Here is a 20,443-nt window from a genome sequence, read left to right as displayed (position 1 = left end):
ATCTTGTATCCTTTTAATACCTCAAAACAGATAGATCTCCATTTATTACATTTTAAATTATTTTCTTATTGATTATAAGGAAGTTTCTTATAAATATAAACAAGGACCTAATTGACATAAGCCTGGTGAATCTTCTAACGGGACTTTCGTTTATTCCCCAGACTCAAGGTGTTATGTCCATGCCTACAGTAATTAGTAATCCCAAGGTTAGCAGGGTCACTAGAGAGTGACTCTGGTTTATTATCGGTAAAAATTATACTTATTTTTCAAGCAAATCAGGTCATTGGAAAGTACAACAACCTAGCTTGTTGAAAATTCAAAATAGGTTGCGTTCTTCTGATACATGTGACATTTCAGTTTGTAAATATCACAGCACAGTCAGAGAACTAATGTGGGCAGCCCTCACCTCATTGAGGAGCGAGTTACTGAGCATGAAATGCCAACAACTATATCCCCAAAGATTAAATAGTTTCAGACAACATCACAGGAAAGAAATGCCAGGATTTGTGGAACATGTTTGTCCATTGATCTGTGGGTAAGTTCATGGCCCTGAAAAGGTATTAAGCATAAATTCTCCAGAGGCACAGATCTCTATTTGGGCCTATCATGTTATTCTCAATCAACTACAAGATATGAGGCTTGTTCTTTTACTCAACAATGTGCACTCTTAAAAGGACATATGATTTGGATCTTTTTTCTAGTGGTAATATATTTGCAATTATTAATATATTTTCATAGTTAATTGAATGAGACTTGCTTTAAAAATTATTACTTTTTTAGTAACCAATAGCACTTTCATATAGAAAACTTGAAAACCTAAGCATAAAAAAGAAAACTAAAGTCATCCATGACATTTCCATCCAGAAATTTGGTATTCATATTTTGATCCTTCCTTTTCCATCTTTCTTGTTAAGCATATGGAAAAATGCACGCATTTTTCTAAATGGTATGATACTGCACAAATTGCACAATTTTTTCAAAATATTCTCATATTATTAAATCTTATTTTAATATTTTAATGACAGCATGTATTTTATCATATGGTCATAGCACATTTAACTTAACTGCTTATTTTTAGATATTTATATTATTTCCAATTTTGTTTGCATACATATATCCTCACACACACCTTTGATTATTTTCTTAGGAAAAATTCCCAAAGTAGAATTGCTAGATCCAGGAGTAAGCACATTTTAAAGATTCTTTTTAAATACATGTTCCCGTATATTGCCAGCAATATATGAAAGAGCCCATTTCCCAGGAACTTCACCAACACTGCCAGCGTCTCTTTTAATGTGGCCAACTCTTCCTAAAATAGTCAAATTCAAGTTATATTTGGATATGTTTTAATGTCGTTAGGTCTTAGCCACATCTCAATATGTCTTGTGGTTCATTTCTTGGCAATTTCTCTTCCAATTTCTTCCTGAACTTCAAGCAACAGTAATGAATAAAAAGAGACATTCCTTTCTATGAAGGTGCAAAAACATTCTTCCCAGCATTTGCACATGTTAATACAATATATAATTTTCCTTTTGGACTATACTATACAAATATTACTAGATTTTTGTTCTCCTATTCCTGAGGAGCCTGAAAAAAAAAGAAAATAAACCCTTCTTTTCCATTACCTTCAGATTTGTTTTTCTCTTACTGTTTGAGAGGAAAAAAAAATCTGGAATTTGTATGAGTGGTGTTTGTGGAATTAAGCCTATTGCTACCAATGTAAATTATCTCAGAGCACAAGAAATAAGATGGGCTCCATAGTATGATTTTCTTCATTATTATCTTCATGGCCAATGCATTTTTATTAATCACTCAACATGTATGGAGCATGGTGCTAAATTCTAGAAATAAAAAAAAGGAGATAGAACAATCTTTATCTTCAGTTTATATATTCACTAGCTGAGGAATGAAGATACATATATATAAAATGATAAATCCTAATACACAGTAGCATATCCTAATTGCCCAGTGGATTTAACCACTCAAGGCCCTTGGAGTTCAGAGAAGTGATTGCTAAAGATTGGCATAGTGGCCTTCAAGGGGATTTGATCCACATTTTGAAGGAGGACTAAGACTTTAAGAAGAGAAGGGAGGGTGTTCCAAGCAGAGGTTACAGTACTCACAAAGGTGAGAATGAGCGTAGCATTTTCAAAATAAAAATAACATAGAATGAGCCAGAGCAGTTTATTCAGTATTACAGTAGTAGAAAGATCTGGAGTGTTCAGCCAGCCTTGAATATCTAAATGAATAGTATGGGCCTGAGAGATCCTTTGAAAACAGAAAACCATTTAATGGTTTATGAGAAATGAACTTACAAAATAATACAGGAAATTTTATAAGGTATTGCTATGACAAATGCTAATACCAGCATGAGATAATTATGGACTAGCATAGACAGTTGCAGAAGAAATTGAAACAAGTGTAGATGCTAGAGCCATTGGGATAGAAAAATCAACAGAACTTGGCAACTGATGAGATATAAAGAAAAGAGACTACTAGGAATTCCACAAATATATTCAGTTATGCTTGGACTAGGGATATAAATGATTGAGCCTATCCTCAACCATGTGTATAGAATCCCATAGAGAAGGGTGTGATGAACTTAACAGGGGGCTAGAAAGTGGCTGGGACAGCTTCACTGGTAAATTGATGCTTGAGCTTTGACTTCAAGGATGAATAGAATTTCACCAGATGGAAAGGGGGAAAAATTAAATGAAGAGGGCAAAGAGGGAGAAAATATAACCATTAAAATTTAAGACCTACATGACTGGAGAAAGGTGATAACACAGACTGCAAGACAGAAGTCTGATAGTAGAGATGTTTTAGGTGGAATGATAATTAATTCAGTTTAGACATTTCTCAAATATGTGGAGAGTGTCCACCTATCTAGAGGCAATGCAGACACATATATGAATGAAACAGGCAGAATTTTTCTGCTTTCAGAGTGTTTACCTTCTAGTGTTTGGAAATAAATACATAATTACCAATATAATGTTCACCAAAGGTTTTTGTTTTGTTGTGATGTTTGTTTTCTATTTTTCCTTCTTGTCATTCACACCAATAAGATAAAATAGGCACACAGGAAAGCATGGATGACTAGTATCAGACCTAAGTCATCACTTAGGCAACAAAATATACCAACTAACTATTCCCTCTAAGACTTCAAACTGTCCTCCAACTGACCTTGACATCTACAAGCCACAGACAAATGGTTTAATAATTGAGAATAATAAGTTAGTCAATCACATTTCATTAGGGGAAAATAAAGTCTTAGTGTGCTAAAACAAGCTGACCTTCTTCCAGCTTTGCATTTTTATTACACCATTTCTACTCTCCATCTGAGCTTAATGCTATGCTAAGATCTTCTGACCTTAGCGGTACTTCTTGAGATGTGCCTGGACTACATTCTCACTAGATCTTATTGCTTGAATGTTCATAGGGAGAAAATTATTGGAAAAGTATTTGCAGGTCAGAAATAAGGGTTTTGTATGACTAACCTTGGAAGTGAAATTCTTGTTGCAATTAAAATGCTCAATTTAAATGAACAAAAAATATGTAAACTGTTTAAGCAGTGCATTTCAAACTGCTATCAAGGACAGTTGGGAGATACTGAGTAATGCCATTTTTTCCTTTACACTGTAGCTGCATAGTATTCATTTCACCCTTCAGTAACCTGACATGTTGAAAAAGACTGGGCCTCAGAGACTTTAAAGTTTTCTGACCTCCACAGTATTGAGAGCCAGTCTTTAGAGCTCTCACCTGACTGGTTGAAAAGCATTTTGTTTGTTCCCATACAAAAGGATTTGGGGACTTTGTTCATTCATGTCTTTGTTTTTAAGTAAATTACTATAAAAAGTTTCCTTCAAGTTTTAAATTATACATACTAATTTTTTAAGACTTGTTTAAAATTAATTGGTCTTATCAATACCCTTGTTATATCTACTAATCTACATACTAAGTATGGTGTCAAAGTTGTATCTAGGCACTTCCCAGGAGCTAGAGATAATTGAATCTACTTCTACTGATGGAGCAAGAGAATGGCAATCAGAGGAGCCCATCGGAGGAGCACAGTCGTCCCTCAGTATCCTCAGGAGATTAGTTCCAGGACCTCTGCAGATACCAAAATGCAGAAGCTTAAGTCCCTTACTTAAAATGATGTAGTACAGTCAACCCTGTGTACCCACAGATGAGCAACCTGCCAATATGAAGAGCGACTACATGGTTTCAAATGCTAACTAAATTTAATTCAGTAACAAACTTTTATTGTGTCTGATTGGTGCTAAATCTTACAACAGGCATTTGCAGTCCAAAAATGAGTAAGGCATAGTTACCCTCAGGAACTTAACAGTCTAGTAAGATTTAGCTGTATTAAGTTATTTGTGCTTATTTATTGTAAGATACTTTAGATTTCTGGTTTTCATTATCATCTGGCCAAAACTCATTTAAATATACCATATCTCATTTTTAATCATATATGCCATCAGGTCTCCAGCTGGTAATAATTTACTTAAATATATGGCTAAATAATAAGCAAAAATTTTCATATATTTTAGAAAATATCTTTTATATTCTGTAGTCCACATTTTATAGGCAGGAAAGCTGTCAGGGATCTGAAAGTCAAAACAACTTTCTACTGCAGTTCATAGGAGAGTACAGACTATGAAAAAAGAATGATTATTTGGTGCTAATGAACAACTTAATTGATTGTGAGATTATTTATCTAATGCATTGGAGGTGAAATTAATTCTCTGTTTTCTTGATATTTCTCATGCATTATTTTATACTGTTAACAGCTTAATAGATATATTTACTTTGTATTAGTTTTCCAGATCAAGAAATCCGTAAAGTTGCAGTTCAACAGTTAGACAACCTCTTGAATGATGAACTACTGGAATATCTTCCACAGCTAGTTCAGGTAAGAACAGCAAAGTTGCCAAGGGACTCCAGGATTTTAACCAATAATTCTCTAAAACAGTTCCCAGTGAATCAACAATAGACTACATAAAAGTGATAATTGCAATTTGACCAGCCAGGGGGCTAAAAAATTATAGCTTATATGTCAATATGGGTACTGCAGACATTCTCTAGCCAAAATTGGTTACAGTTACAAAAAAGGTATATAAAAGCCAAAAGGGAAAATTTTTAGAAAATGACTTCACTTATTAATTAGAACAGGAAAAAAATAGAAATGCTTGTGATGAAATACTTGTATCCAACTGTATATATAAAACAATAAAAAATTAACCAAATAAATATTATGTAGAAAATAGTCATTTACTAGGCATCTGCTCATAATATTTTTCTTGCTTTTCCCATATTCTAATATTAATTGTAGATTTTATAAAAGTAGTTTCTAATAACCAAATTCTGCTGCCAGATAGTACACTTTTATGACATCAAATATCACAATATTGGAGTAATTTTGGAAAATAATATAAATTTATCTAGAAATATGATCAAGGATGGATTTAGTCTGAATATGTTGAAATATAAACAATTACACAAATGGTCATGTATTGATATATGATTGAATATCCAAAATATAAGCAATGATTTGTTTTCTAAGTTAACTGTATACTGAATGCTGAATAGGCCTAAAATAGTGGTCTTTATGTTTTTCTTTTGTCTTGCTTTTTAACACAGGTATTTTCTTATCTGAAATGTCAGGTTGTAGTTACAAGCTATTTTAAATGCCAGGTGCCTCAGGTTTTGAATTTAAGACAGGAGACCCTAAGACTGAAGTGGGGAGCTTCTATGAATAGACTTGAATACCATGTTACTTTACAAACAGAATATGCACTTCTCTAAAGGCCTCCTAAAGAGAGAGCTGGTTTAGAAATATATATACCATAGAGTTGCTTCTGCCACTCCTTATAGTTGTGACTTCCCTAGGCTTGCCAGGATAGTGTAGTGAAAATGAAGATTAATGCAACTTGCAGGAACACTATTCATCTCATGCCTCATGAATATGGGCAACCTGCTATATCTAACCCAACTCAAAAAAGTAAGTTTTTACAACAGTTTATATAGATTAAATCCATTTGAAGACCCCAATCTGAATCAATAACACTTGGCACCAGGAATGTCGCTGAGAGCCATATGCCTGTAAATGCAAATTCGTAGACAAGATGCACAAAGGATCCAACATAGCAAATACACAGAGATAAAGATGAGTAGCGTTGCAGCTATTCCCTAATTAAAAATGATGATTATAAACTCATGTGAGATGGAAAGAAATCTAAAATGTGACTGGAAAATAAATGAAAGTTGGAAAGAATTTTCAAAACATTCATTGTGGGGTTTGCCCTTACACTTCAGTGCTCCACCCTGACATTAAAACTTTCCAAGACATGGGAGGCCTTCAAGATGGTGGAAGACTAAGACGTAGAGATCACCTTCCTCCCCACAAATACATCAGAAATACATCTACATGGGGAACAACTCCTACAGAACACCTAATGAATGCTGGCAGAAGTCATGAGACTTCCCAAAAGGCAAGAAACTGGGTAGGGCCAAAGAAAAAAGAAAAAACAGGGACAAAAGAATATGGATGGGACCTGCACCTATGGAAGGGAGCTGTGAAGGAGGAAAAGATTCCACACACTAGGAAGCCCCTTCACTGGCAGAGACGGGATGTGGCAGGAGGGAAGCTTCAGAGCCATGGAGGAGAGCGCAGCCACAGGGCTGTGAAAGGCAAAGTGGAGAGATTCCTGCCCAGAGGATCGGTGCTGACCAGCACTCACCAGCCTGAGAGGCTTGTCTGCTCACCTTCTGGGGCAGGCGGGGCTGGGAGCTGAGGCTCAGGCTTGGGAGGTCGGATCCCAGGGAGAGGACTGGGGCTGTCTGCGTGAACACAGTGTGAAGGGGGCTAGTGCACCACAGCTAGCCGGGAGGGAGTCCGGGGGAAAGTCCGGAACTGCTGAAGAGGCTAGAGACCACTGTTTCGGGGTGCATGAGGAGAGGGGATTCAGAGCACCGCCTAAACAAGCTCCAGAGACGGTCGCGAGCCGTAGCTATTTGTGCGGACACCAGAGACTGACATGAAACACTAAGGCTGCTGCTGCAGCCACCAAGAAGCCTGTGTGCAAACACAGGTCACTATCCACACCTCCCCTCCCAGGAGCCTGTGCAACCTGCCACTGCCAGGGTCCTGTGATCCAGGGACAACTTCCCTGGAGAACACATGGAGCCTCAGGCTGGTGCAACGTCACACTGGCCTCTGACGTCGCAGGCTCCCCCCGCATTCCATACCCCTCCCTCCCTCCAGCCTGAGTGAGCCAGAGCCCCTGAATCAGCTGCTCCTTTAACCCCGTCCTGTCTGAGCAAAGAACAGATGCCCTCAGGCGACCTACATGCAGAGGCGGGGCTAAATCCAAAGCTGAACCCCAGGAGCTGTGCGAACAAAGAAGATAAAGGGAAATCTCTCCTGGAAGCCTCAGGAGCAGCAGATTAAATCACCACAATCAACTTGATGTACACTGCATCTCTGGACTGCCTGAAGAGACAACGAATCATCCCAGAATTGTGGTGGTGGACTATGGGAACAGCAATATATATATTTTTTTCCTTATTCTCTTTTTGTGAGTGTTTATGTGTATGCTACTTTGTGTGATTTTGTCTGTATAGCTTTGCTTTTACCATTTGTCCTAGGGTTCTGTCTGTCCTTTATTTTTTTAAATTACTTTATAATTTTTTTATTTTAAAAAATTAATTTTTATTTGGTACTTTAATAAATTTATTTTATTATATTTTTTTTTCTTTCTTTTTTTCTCCCTTTTCTTCTGAGCCGTTTAGCTGACAGGGTCTTGGTGCTCTGGCCAGCTGTCAGCCATGTGCCTCTAAGGTGGGAGAGCAGAGTTCAATACATTGGTCCACCAGAGACCTCCCGGCTCCACATAATATCAAATCGTGAAAGCTCTCCCAGAGATCTCCATCTCAACGCCAAGACCCAGCTCCACTCAACGACCAGCAAACTACAGTGCTGGAAAACCTATGCCAAAAAACTAGCAAGACAGGAACACAACCCCACCCATTAGCAGAGAGGCTGCCTAAAATCAGAATAAGGTCACAGACACCCCAAAACACACCATCGGATGCAAGCCTGCCCACCAGAAAGACAAGATCCAGCCTCATCCACCAGAACACAGGCACTAGTCCCCTCCACCAGGAAGCCTATATGATCCACTGAACCAACCTTAGCCACTGGGGACAGATATCAAAAACAAGGGGAACTACAGACCTGCAGCCTCTGAAAAGGAGACCCCAAACACAGTAAGTTAAGCACAATGACAAGATAGAGAAACACACAGCAGATGAAGGAGCAAGGTAAAAACCCTCCAGACCAAACAAATGAAGAGCAAATATGCAGTCTATGTGAAAAAGAATTCAGAATAATGATAGTAAAGATGATCCAAAATCTTGGAAATAGAATGGAGAAAATACAAGAAACGTTTAACAAGGACCTATAACAACTAAAGAGAAAACAAACAAGGATGAACAACACAATAAATGAAAATAAAAGTTCTCTAGAAGGAATCAATAGAAGAATAACTGAGGCAGAAGAACAGATAAGTGACTGGGAAGATGAAATAGTGGAAATAACTACTGCAGAGCAGAATAAAGAAAAAAGAATGAAAAGAATTGAGGACAGTCTCAGAGACTTCTGGGACAACATTAAACACATGAACATTCCAAGTATAGGGGTCCCAGAAGCAGAAGAGAAAAAGGGACTGAGAAAATATTTGAAGAGATTACAGTTGAAAAATTCCCTAATATGGAAAGGAAATAATTAAGTCCAGGGAGCACAGAGAGTCTCATACAGGATAAATCCAAGGAGAAACATGCCAAGACACATATTAATTAAACTATCAAAAATTAAATGCAGGGGCTCCCCTCTTCCCTGGTGGTGCAGTGGTTGAGAGTCTGCCTGCCGATGCAGAGGACACAGGTTCATGCCCCGGTCTGGGAAGATCCCACATGCCGCGGAGTGGCTGGGCCTGTGAGCCATGGCCACTGCGCCTGTGCGTTCGGAGCCTGTACTCCGCAACGGGAGAGGCCACGACGGTGAGAGTCCCACGTACCGCAAAAAAAAAAAAAAAAAAAAAAATTAAATGCAAAGAAAAAATATTAAAAGCAAAAGCAGCAAGGGAAAAACAACAAATGACATACAAGGGAATCCACATAAGGTTAACAGTTGGTCTTTCAGGAGAAACTCTGCAAGCCAGAATGGAGTGGCAGGAAATATTTAAAGTGATGAAAGGGAAAAACCTACAACCAAGATTACTCTCCCAGCAAGGATCTCATTCAGATTTGATAGAGAAATTAAAACCTTTACAGAGAAGCAAAAGCTAAGAGAATTCATACCACCACACCAGCTTTACAACAAATGCTAAAGGAACTTCTCTAGTCAAGAAACACAAGAGAAGGAAAAGATCTACAATAAAAAACCTAAAACAATTATGATAATGGTAATAGGAAAATACATATCGATAATTACCTTAAATGTAAATGGATAAAATGCTCCAACCAAAAGACACAGACTGGCTGAATGGATACAAAAACAAGACCCATATTTATGCTGTCTACAAGAGACACACTGAAGACCTAGGGACACAAACAGACTGAAAGTGAGGAATGGAAAAAGATATTCCATGCCAATGGAAACCAAAGAAAGCTGGAGTAGCAATTCTCATATCAAACAAAATAGGCTTTAAAATAAAGGCTATTACAAGAGACAAAGAGGGACTCTACATAATGATCAAAGGATCAATCCAAGAAGAAGATATAACAACTGTAAATATTTATGCACCCAACATAGGAGCACCTCAATACCTAAGTCAAATGCTAACAGCCATAAAAGGGGAAATCGACAGTAACACAATACTAGTAGGGGGCTTTAACACCCAACTTTCACCAATGAAGAGATCATCCAAAATGAACATAAAAAAGGAAACACAAGCTTTAAATGATACACTTAACAAGATGGAATTAATTGATATTTATAGGACATTCCATCTCAAAACGACAGAGTACACTTTTTTCTCAAGTGCTCGTGGAACAGTCTCCAGGATAGATCATATCTTGGGTCACAAATCAAACCTTGGTAAGTTTAAGAAAATTGAAATCGTATCAAGTATCTTTTCTGACCACAACGCTATGAGACTAGATATCAATTACAGGAAAAAAAAATCTATAAAAATTACCAACACATGGAGGCCAAACAATACACTACTTAATAACCAAGAGATCATTGAACAAACTAAGAGGAAATCATAAAATACCCAGAAACAAATGACAATGAAAACACGATGACACCAAACCTATGGAATGCAGCAAAAGCAGTTCTAAGAGGGAAGTTTATAGCAATACAGTCATACCTCAAGAAACAAGAAACATCTCAAATAAACAAGCTAACCTTACACCTAAAGCAATTAGAGAAAGAAGAAGAAAAAAACCGCAAAGTTAGCAGAAGGAAAGAAGTCATAAAGATCAGGTCAGAAAGAAATGATAAAGAAATGAAGGAAACAATAGCAAAGATCAATAAAACTAAAAGCTGGTTCTTTGAGAAGATAATTGAAATTGAAAAACTATTAGCCAGACTCATCAAGAATAAAAAGGAGAAGACTCAAATCAACAGAATTAGAAATGAAAAAGGAGAAGTAACAACTGACACTGCAGAAATACAAAGGATCATGAGAGATTACTACAAGCAACTATATGCCAATAAAATGGACAACCTGGAAATAATGGACAAATTCTTAGAAAAGCACAACCTTCTGAGACTGAACCAGGAAGAAATAGAAAATATAAATAGACCAATCACAAGCACTGAAATTGAGACTGTGATTAAAAATCTTCCAACAAACAAAAGCCCAGGACCAGATGGCTTCATAAGCGAATTCTATCAAACATTTAGAGAACAGCTAACACCTATCCTTCTCAAACTCTTCCAAAGTATAGCAGAGGGAGGAACACTCCCAAACTCATTCTACGAGGCCACCATCACCCTGATACCAAAACCAGACAAGGATGTCACAAAGAAAGAAAACTACAGGCCAATATCACTGATGAACATAGATGCAAAAGTCCTCAACAAAATACTAGCAAACAGAATCCAACAGCACATTAAAAGCATCACACACCATGATCAATTGGAGTTTATCCCAGGAATGCAAGAATTCTTCAATATATGCAAATCAATAAATGTGATACACCATATTAACAAATTGAAGGAGAAAGATCATATGATCATCTCAATAGATGAAGAAAAAGCTTTTGACAAAATTCAACACCCTTTATGACAAAAACCCTCCAGAGTGTAGATATAGAGGGAATTTACCTCAACACAATAAAGGCCATATATTACAAACTGATAGCCAACATCATTCTCAATGGTGAAAAACTGAAACCATTTTCACAAAGATCAGGAACAAGACAAGGTTGCCCACTCTCACCACTCTTATTCAACATAGTTTTGGAAGTTTTAGCCACAGCCATCAGAGAAGAAAAAGAAATAAAGGAATCCAAATCGGAAAAGAAGTAAAACTCTCACTGTTTGCAGATGACTTGATACTATACATAGAGAGTCCTAAACACTCTACCAGAAACCTATTAGAGCTAATCAATGAATTTTGTAAAGTAGCAGGAAACAAAATGCACAGAAATCTCTTGCATTCCTGTACCCTAATGATGAAAACTCTGAAAGAGAAATTAAGGAATCACTCCCATTTACCATTGCAACAAAAATAATAAAATACCTAGGAATAAACCTACCTAAGGAGACAAAAGACCTGTATGCAGAAAACTATAAGATACTGATGACAGATATTAAAGGTGATACAAAGAGATGGAGAGACATACCATGTTTTTGGATTGGAAGAATCAACATTGTGAAAATTACTCCACTACCCAAGTAATCTACAGATTCAATGCAATCCCTATCAAACTACCAATGGAATTTTTCACATAACTAGAACAAAGAATTTCACAATTTGTGTGGAAACACCAAAACCCCACATAGCCAAAGCAATCTTGTGAAAGAAAAACGGAGCTGGAGGAATCAGGCTTCTGGACTTCAGACTATACAAAAAGCTGCAGTAATCAAGACAGTATGGTACTGGCACAAAAACAGAAATATAGGTCAATGGAACAGGATAGAAAGCCCAGAGATATACCCACGCACATGTGGTCAGCTTACCTTTGATAAAGGAGGCAAGAATATACAATGGAGAAAAGATTGCCTCTTCAATAAGTGGTGCTGGGAAAACTGGACAGCTACATGTAAAAGAATGAAATTAGATCACTCCCTAACACCATACACAAAAATAAACTCAAAATGGATTAAAGACCTAAATGTAAGTCCAGACACAATAAAACTCTTAGAGAAAACAGAGGCAGAACACTCTATGACATAAATCACAGCAAGATCCTTTTTGACCCATCTCCCAGAGAAATGGAAATAAAAACAAAAATAAATAAATGGGACCTAATGAAACTTAAAATCTTTTGCACAGGAAAGGAAACCGTAAATGAAACGAAAAGACAACCCTCAGCATGGGAAAAAATATTTGCGTTGAAGCAACTGACAAAGGATTAATCTCCAAAATTTACAAGCAGCTCATGCAGCTCAATATCAAAAAAACAAACAACCTAATCCAAACATGGGCAGAAGACCCAAACAGACATTTCTCCAAAGAAGACGTACAGATTGCCAACAAACTCATGAAAGAATGCTCAGCATCACTAATCATTAGAGAAATGCAAATCAAAACTACAATGAGGTATCATCTCACACCAATCAGAATGGCCATCATCAAAAAATCTACAAACGATAAATGCCTGGGAGGGTGTGGAGAAAAGAGAACCCTATTCACTGTTGGTGGGAATGTAAGTTGATACAGCCACTATGGAGGACAGTATGGAGGTTCCTTAAAAAACTAAAAATAGAACTACCATACGACTCAGCAATCCCACTACTGGGCATATACCCTGAGAAAACCAGAATTCTAAAAGAGTTATGTACCACAATGTTCACTGCAGCTCTGTTTACAGTAGCCACGACATGGAAGCAACCTAGTGTCAATCGACAGATGAATGGATAAAGAAGGTGTGGCACATATATACAATGGAATGTTTCTCAGCCATAAAAAGAAACAAAATTGAGTTGTTTGTAGTGAGGATGGACCTAGAGTCTGTTGTACAGAGTGAAGTAAGACAGAAAGAGAAAAACAAATACCATATGCTAACACATATATATGGAATCTAAAAAAAAAAAAAAAGGTCTGATGAACCTAGTGACAGGACAGCAGTAAAGACGTAGAGAATGGACTTGAGGACAGGGGAAGGGGAAGGGGAAGCTGGGACGAAGTGAGAGGGTGACATGGACTTATACATACTACCAAATATAAAATAGATAGCTAGTGGGAATCAGCCGCATAGCACAGGGAGATCAGCTCAGTGCTTTGTGATCACCTAGAGGGGTGGGATAAGGAGGGTGGGAGGGAGACGCATGAGGGAGGAGATATGGGTATATATGTATATGTATAGTTGATTCACTTTGTTATAAAGCAAAAACTAATACACCATTGTAAAGCAATTATACTCCAATAAAGATGTTAAAAAAAAATACTTTCCAAGACATAATCAAATCCTACCCTGCTGATTATTTTCTGGAATCATGTTATTTTTGTTATGCATTCTTTTATTAGAATTAAACAGGCTATATTAAAGAGCAATAAGAATGGACTTTAAGACCATAATGAAAACAGAATGTATGGCTTATAGCTAGAAATCAAATAAGATACAGACCCAGAGGTACTGCAAACCACAAGCTGTAACAATGCAGGTAGGTTTCAAGAAGAGAGTTCAAAATAATGCAGTATGCACCAAAAATATTGCCTACCTCCTAGATGATGAGGCAGGATGCAGGTGGAAATTGTAGCAGTAGACAGGGTGAGCAGGGAGTTTGGAAGCAAGGATGGCAATTCAAGATCAATAAGTAGTTACTGGGTTCAGAAAGAAATCACAGGGAAATCTGAAAAGAAAGCTAAAAGACAAGCACGGAAGTAAATTCTGAGACATCTCTCCTGGTCATATGCTCATAGGATATGTTCACTATAAGGGCATGAACACAACCCATGGTCTAGTCAGTCCAGTATTAGCATGTAAATTAAAGAAGCCCACAACTGCAGTTTAAGACAACACACATTATGGTCTTTATATATTCAGACAACATTCAGAGATTATGCAAATTTTCTGAAATCATCTTTGACATTCTCATTTGGGAATTCATAAATGTTCCCATCCTTGAGGATGGTTAGCATACTGAGGTGTTTCTTCAGGTGTGCGTTAAATGAATGTTGTACCCACTTTTTTCTGCTGTCTATACTGTGATATAAAACCTGGCTTAAACTCTGTGTGTGTGTGTGTGTGTGTGTGTGTGTGTGTGTGTGAGTGAGAGAGAGAGAGAGAGAGAGAGAGAGAGAGAGAGAGACTTAAATGGCTTACTGGGCAACAAACCATAGAAGCTTTGCTTCTCAAGCAGGAATAAGCATTTTTAGGAAGATAGGAAGAAAACCTGACTTTCATTTTCACAACTTATTCAGATTCCTGAGATGATGGGGGCCCAGATACTTACTGATTGCCGATGGTGAAGTCCCTATAGAGTGTGGGTGGAGGTCTGAATTAGGTCCCAAAGGAGATCAAAGGTTGCTTTTGATGATTGTGTTTCCCACCAGGTTGGGTATACTAGAAAACATTAGAAAGTTGTTCCCAGTGCAGATGAAGGCATGGGAGATTTGGGGATGGGTGAATTATGGTGGGAACAGTCAGCTTTGAAACCTATAAGGAAAGCTTCAAAGCCTTCAGATTAATACTCAGTTGGTGATTTCAGTTAAGGCTTTGAGTGTGTATTAATTTCATCTCCAAAAGAAGGGAAACATCTACTGCTTAATAATGCCATTTTTATATCCAAGACACTGTTCATGATATTATTTTTTGTGCCAAGATTCTCTTCCTAGGCATGGTTGAACTCCACCAACAACCTGCTCCTATTTATTATCCTGTGATACTAAAGCAAAAATAAGGAAAGGAAGCAGACTACACACCCCCAATTGTGTGTTGTGTGTATGCTCTGTTATTAGTTATACACCAGCTAATAAAGCTATCAAATATAAACATTTTGTTAAAACATTGATGCTGTTTTCCCTGTCTTTCTCAAGACTCTTAGATCCCTTTGTATTTGCTATAATTTTGTTACTGAGGAAAAAAAAAAAAAGGAAACTAATTGTATCTCTTATTTCAGGCTGTCAAGTTTGAATGGAACCTTGAAAGTCCTCTAGTGCAACTTCTGTTACACCGCTCACTGCAAAGCATCCAGATTGCCCATCGTCTTCACTGGTAAGATTAACCAAAATAGGTTAGAATACCTTTTTTTATTGTCAACTTTTCTCTGTGGGGCAGCTTTCCCTTGTAATTGATACAAACTTCCGCTTAAAATTCAGCCAAATTTGAGTCTTTGTCAAGGTTATTTTTATTTATGAGTATAATTTAACTGTTATCATCTTCAAAATCTTCCTTTCGTACCATTGCTGCTCTTTAAACCAACCAGAATTTTAAATCTGGATGATACCTTTCCTATAGCTTTAAATCACAAGGTCTACATGTGATCACGTCTACTTGCTTAATATTTCAATATAAAATCAAGTTATAAGACTGTGTATGTTTTGGAAGAATGTATGCTTTAAAAGAAATTTCTGTACAATATTAGTTATAAACAGTGGGGTCTAAAGACCAATATGTGCTCTTTAAGTTAAAAATTCCTACAGCACTAAACTTTTCCCAAAGCATAAATTTTGAATATTATTAGTGGAGAAGTCAGACTTATTTAAGAGATACCAGAATTCCTCATCATAACCTGCTCCTGATCCTACTGAACAAGCTATTCTTTGGATGCTGTTCTCCCTACTTTTATTATAACATTGTAAATTCACACAAAAATTTTAGCAATTACAGATGTCAGTGACCTAAGGATGAAATTGAATCTATCCTTTGTCCTCACATATGTATAACAAGCATCATTTATTGGCTTCAATTGCTAGTGGAGAACTTTAATAAGAAAAAAAGGAAGTCAATATCATTTTTGAATATCATGTTTTTCTGCTTCAAAAAACATTACTCGTGTTGACATCACTCTTCCCATGAAAATGACTCAAGGATTTCATAGCAAAATAGAAATACAAGGAATTATCAAGCACTAATATTTGACTTGCTGCTGAATTTCATTTCAAATTCCTAATAGAAATGCTAGGGCATTTTCCTCTAGTATGTCAGTATAATTAGGCATCAGATATATTGGCAAACAGTGGGCCTTTCACTAAATAGACTCTTATCCAGCTCTGAATTGAGTCTTATTTCCTACCATTTTTCGATCAGCTACTTTGGTGGGAAGTTAAGTGGATACACTTGTTGGTGTTTCACTGTCATAATAAAGCTAGAACTCCATTAACCCCAATGTTTATTTCCCTTAAAACTTCACTTTTTTTCACTTTTCACTTTTTTAACATATGTTTATTCAAATGAAGGCATATTAAAAAATAACATGACCACCTAACAATCTTGATATAAAATATTTGAACCAAAACATAATATAAAATATATAAAGTAAAAAAGCATATAGAAAGATAATTTTAAAAAAATAGAATAAAATATTAAGGACTTATCCTAACACATTGATTGTTATAATACTAATTCTAGAGCCACCTTAGTAAATTCTTCATCTGCTAAAAGGGTGTGAAAAGTGGAGTAATTTGAAAGACAGCAATGAGTGCAAAGTTGTCAATCAATGTCATATTTGCAGATTCACAATAAATACAATAATGTCACTGTTTCCAAAGAAGTTAGGAGGAAAGACTTTCTAAGTATGGTTCTCACCCTTATACAAAAGAGAAAAACCAATAACAAAGCCCATTTCTCTTCTCACTGATTTAAGAGAGTAAGTTAGAAGGGCTAGAAAAGAATATAAGTTATAAATGGACTGCTTGTTTCTGAATGCTTAATTTGTGAAAATATGGAAAAGGAAAAGGAAAACGTGGAGGGAAGTATTTAATTACCCACATTCTTTTAAAACTTAAATAAAAATTAAGAATCAGGCAAAATATCCTAAGCATCAAAGAGCATTACATATATTTAGAATATATCTTGGAGTTAAAAAATAATAGCTGCTGGTGCATAGCATCATATTTAGGGGACATTTGTTTGTAGAATATTGATTTTTTGTGTGTAGAATATTGAGTTAAAACTTTAGAGATGCAGCTCAGACCCTGCATGATACACTTAAAAATATTCTAAATATATCTTTCCTTAAAAAACAAAACAACAACAACAAAAGCCAATACCCTGTAATTTTAAAAAAAGATAGAGATCCATCAGACATCAGTTTAATGATTTTTCTCCACTCGGGTGAGCTCCTGCTTCCTCATATTCAGCATGTTCAACACTGAACGCAGCAACTTACCCTGCTCACTCAGGTCTTGGAGGCTTTTCTGGATCTTCCCCATTTCTCACGAATATGCCCAGTTGTTTACCAAGCCCTATAATCCTATACCTCCTAAATAGCTCTCCCTGCATCCACTGCTTCCACCTGTCACTGCCACTGATCAGAATGTTGCCTCATCAGATACTGAGTTATGAATAAACAGGCTTGCACAGAAACCATCTTGACTACTTGCCATCACTGTGGGTAGCCTTCCTGAAAAGGGAAATTGACTTGGAGTTACTGTTGGAAGGGTGATGTAGGATGAGTATCCCCTATTTTTCATGAAAAGGGAGTTAACAATAAGCTTTGGATTGGGAAGGTTTAAAAGCTTTCAATCACAATTTGCACCCTAAAAGGTGACTGTAAATGAGTACAGTAGCATTTGGAGTTCACAACTAGGAGGCCCCTCCCCCATCATATAACAATTTTAGAAACTTAAACTCAGTGCCCCTTTCCGTTTTGAATAAGAAACAAACAGCTGTCACTAGCTGGTAGTGAGATATTGGGTTGAATGGGGCTCCCCAAAAGATATACCTACATCTTAACTCCAGGAACCTGTAACTAAGACCTTATTCAGAAAAAGGGTATTTGAAGATGTAATTAAATTTAAAATCTTGAGATTAAATCATCCTTTATTATCAGGGTGGGTCCTAAATCCAATGACAAGTGTCCTTATAAGAGACAGAGGAGAAGATGCACACAAACAGAAAAGGCCATGTGGAGATGGAGTCAATACAGCCCAGAGCCAAGGATTGTCCAGGGTCACCAGAAGCTGGAAGAGGCAAGGAAGGATTTTCCCCTAGAGCCTTGAAAGGGAGTACAACCTATCTTGATTTCAAACTTCTGGTGTCCCGAACTGTGAGATTAATTTCTATTGTTTAAGCCATCAGTTAGTATTAATTTGTTATGGCAGCCACAGGAAATATACAGCAAGGAAAGGACTTTATGAAGGTCTCTGACTAGATTGGCTCTGATGTCACATCATGCAGGAAGCTTTCCTTGACCCTCTCCCCAGCCACTGTCCAGGGCTGATTGAGTATTGCTCCCATGTTGTATCCCAGAGTATACTCTACATGACTCAGCAGATGTCGTGTCACACAACCTTAACACTTCTATTCCCTGTCTGCGTCCACTCCTGGTCCATATAGTGGCTAATGAGAGCAATCATGTCATACTCATCAGCATACTAATCACACCAATGTCTGGAACTCAAGAGGTGCTGAAAAAAATGTTTTTAAAATCACGAAACCATAGAAATTTCTCTAAGGCTGTCAATATTTTCACATGCTTGGAATTCAGTGCATTCTCAAAGGCACTGTTAGTGCTCTAGCCAAATCCCCTTTACCTGGCTGGTGGACCCATCTTGCAGTTTCAGTGAATATTGACTGGCAACTGACAACTGCCTCTTCTCTGGAGAGTTGTTCTCTGCTAACATAGCTACCTGGTCTGGGAAGTGGGAAATCTTTAAGGTACAATTTACATTCCAGAACCTCCCCAGGGATGAATCAAAGCTAGATGACCTCTTGGTTAACTCCTTCCCCTCCCCTACAATGCTTCTCTTACTTCCTTAAAGGTTTCTTTCCTAAAGAGCACTCCTTCAGTAAATCACATACACCTTAATTCCTGTCTCATAGTGTGTTCTAGGGAAGCTTACCTAAGATAAGCATTTCTTTATTGAAGAAAAAGAATTGAAATATGTGTTTTTTAAAAATCGGAGCATCAGTATGCTAGGGATGTGTCACAAATGGAACAGCAGTATTGCAGTCTTTCATACTCCTAATACTAGTTTGATTGAATGAGCTCCAAGAGAACCATTTTGAATCGAAATCTGTATAAATTGTTTTTTAAGGCCTATCCTACAAAACTCTGAAAGCATTCCCTTCAAAGTGTGGGGTTAACCTGAGATGAAACACACACTTGCAAACTCTCTAAGTGCAGCAATTTTTTTCTGTTTTATTCACTGATATAGCACAAAGACCTAGGGCAGTACTTGGCACTTGATAAATATTAAATAAATTTTTACTGAATGAATGAATAGGACAAAGTTGCCCAACTGGGCACATGCAGACTTGTGACATAAGAGGGCTGTTTGAGCAGTCAGTGTGTCTTGATGCCAAACAGATTTGGCACGACTAGAACGATGTCAGGACATTGGCCCAGTCAGGTACAAGGCAATGCATATCACTAGTGAAGTCAAAACTGGATTGGAGGGGGCTTCCCTGGTAGCGCAGTGGTTGAGAGTCCGCCTGCCAATGCAGGGGACACAGGTTCGTGCCCCAGTCTGGGAAGATCCCACATGCCGTGGAGCAGCTGGGCCCATGAGCCATGGCCGCTGAGCCTGTGCGTCCGGAGCCCGTGCTCCGCAACGGGAGAGGCCACAACAGTGAGAGGCCCGCGTACCGCCAAAAAAAAAAAAAAAAAAAAAAAAAAAACTGGATTGGAGGGAGAATGTGAGCAGAAGTCAGGGACTAACCTGAGTCAGGAATTAAGGCATGAAAAACAAGCTGGTGCAATGTCTGCTGGACCAGTTGGGAGAACCACGGAGTGAATTAAGGCCATGGTGTCTCTGGGATCACGAGGACTTTCCAAGGTGGCTCATGGTATTAAAGGACTACATGAGCTTTAATATACTATGCATAAAATTGAGATGTTGCAAAATCTGCCCATTCATTTTCTCAACAATCTAAACTTATCTTGAATTTTGGGACAATTTCTCAAATCAGGGACTACTCTAAATAAAGCAAAATAATGTGGAAATTTTGCATCATATGATTTGAAGTCCTATGTTCCCCTCACCCCCTCTCCTAAATATGTCTCCCCAGTGTCTGAAATTCTCTCATTAGCAAGTCACTCCTTTAGGTTAACATTGTTCCCTCCCAGAATTTCTCTTCTCATGTAAAAAGTATATAT

At 37.5% G+C, this 20,443-nt stretch overlaps 1 protein-coding gene across 6 annotated transcripts in view; it reads left to right on the top strand.

Annotated features, from left to right (window-relative positions):
• The window catches only part of PIK3C2G (phosphatidylinositol-4-phosphate 3-kinase catalytic subunit type 2 gamma), a 366,119-nt gene that overhangs the window by 137,401 nt on the left and 208,275 nt on the right, over positions 1 to 20,443 (top strand). For all 6 annotated transcript variants that reach the window (XM_019936917.3, XM_019936884.3, XM_073788986.1 and 3 more), the window contains 2 exons: positions 4,822 to 4,915; positions 15,302 to 15,396. In XM_019936917.3, coding sequence (XP_019792476.2) covers positions 4,822 to 4,915; positions 15,302 to 15,396 — 189 coding nt within the window. The remainder of the gene's footprint in view (positions 1 to 4,821; positions 4,916 to 15,301; positions 15,397 to 20,443) is intronic.

The sequence above is a fragment of the Tursiops truncatus genome, chromosome 11 (genome assembly GCF_011762595.2).
Source record: "Tursiops truncatus isolate mTurTru1 chromosome 11, mTurTru1.mat.Y, whole genome shotgun sequence".
In the NCBI taxonomy this organism is placed as follows: domain Eukaryota; kingdom Metazoa; phylum Chordata; class Mammalia; order Artiodactyla; family Delphinidae; genus Tursiops; species Tursiops truncatus.
This window is presented reverse-complemented; position numbering and strand designations above follow the sequence as displayed.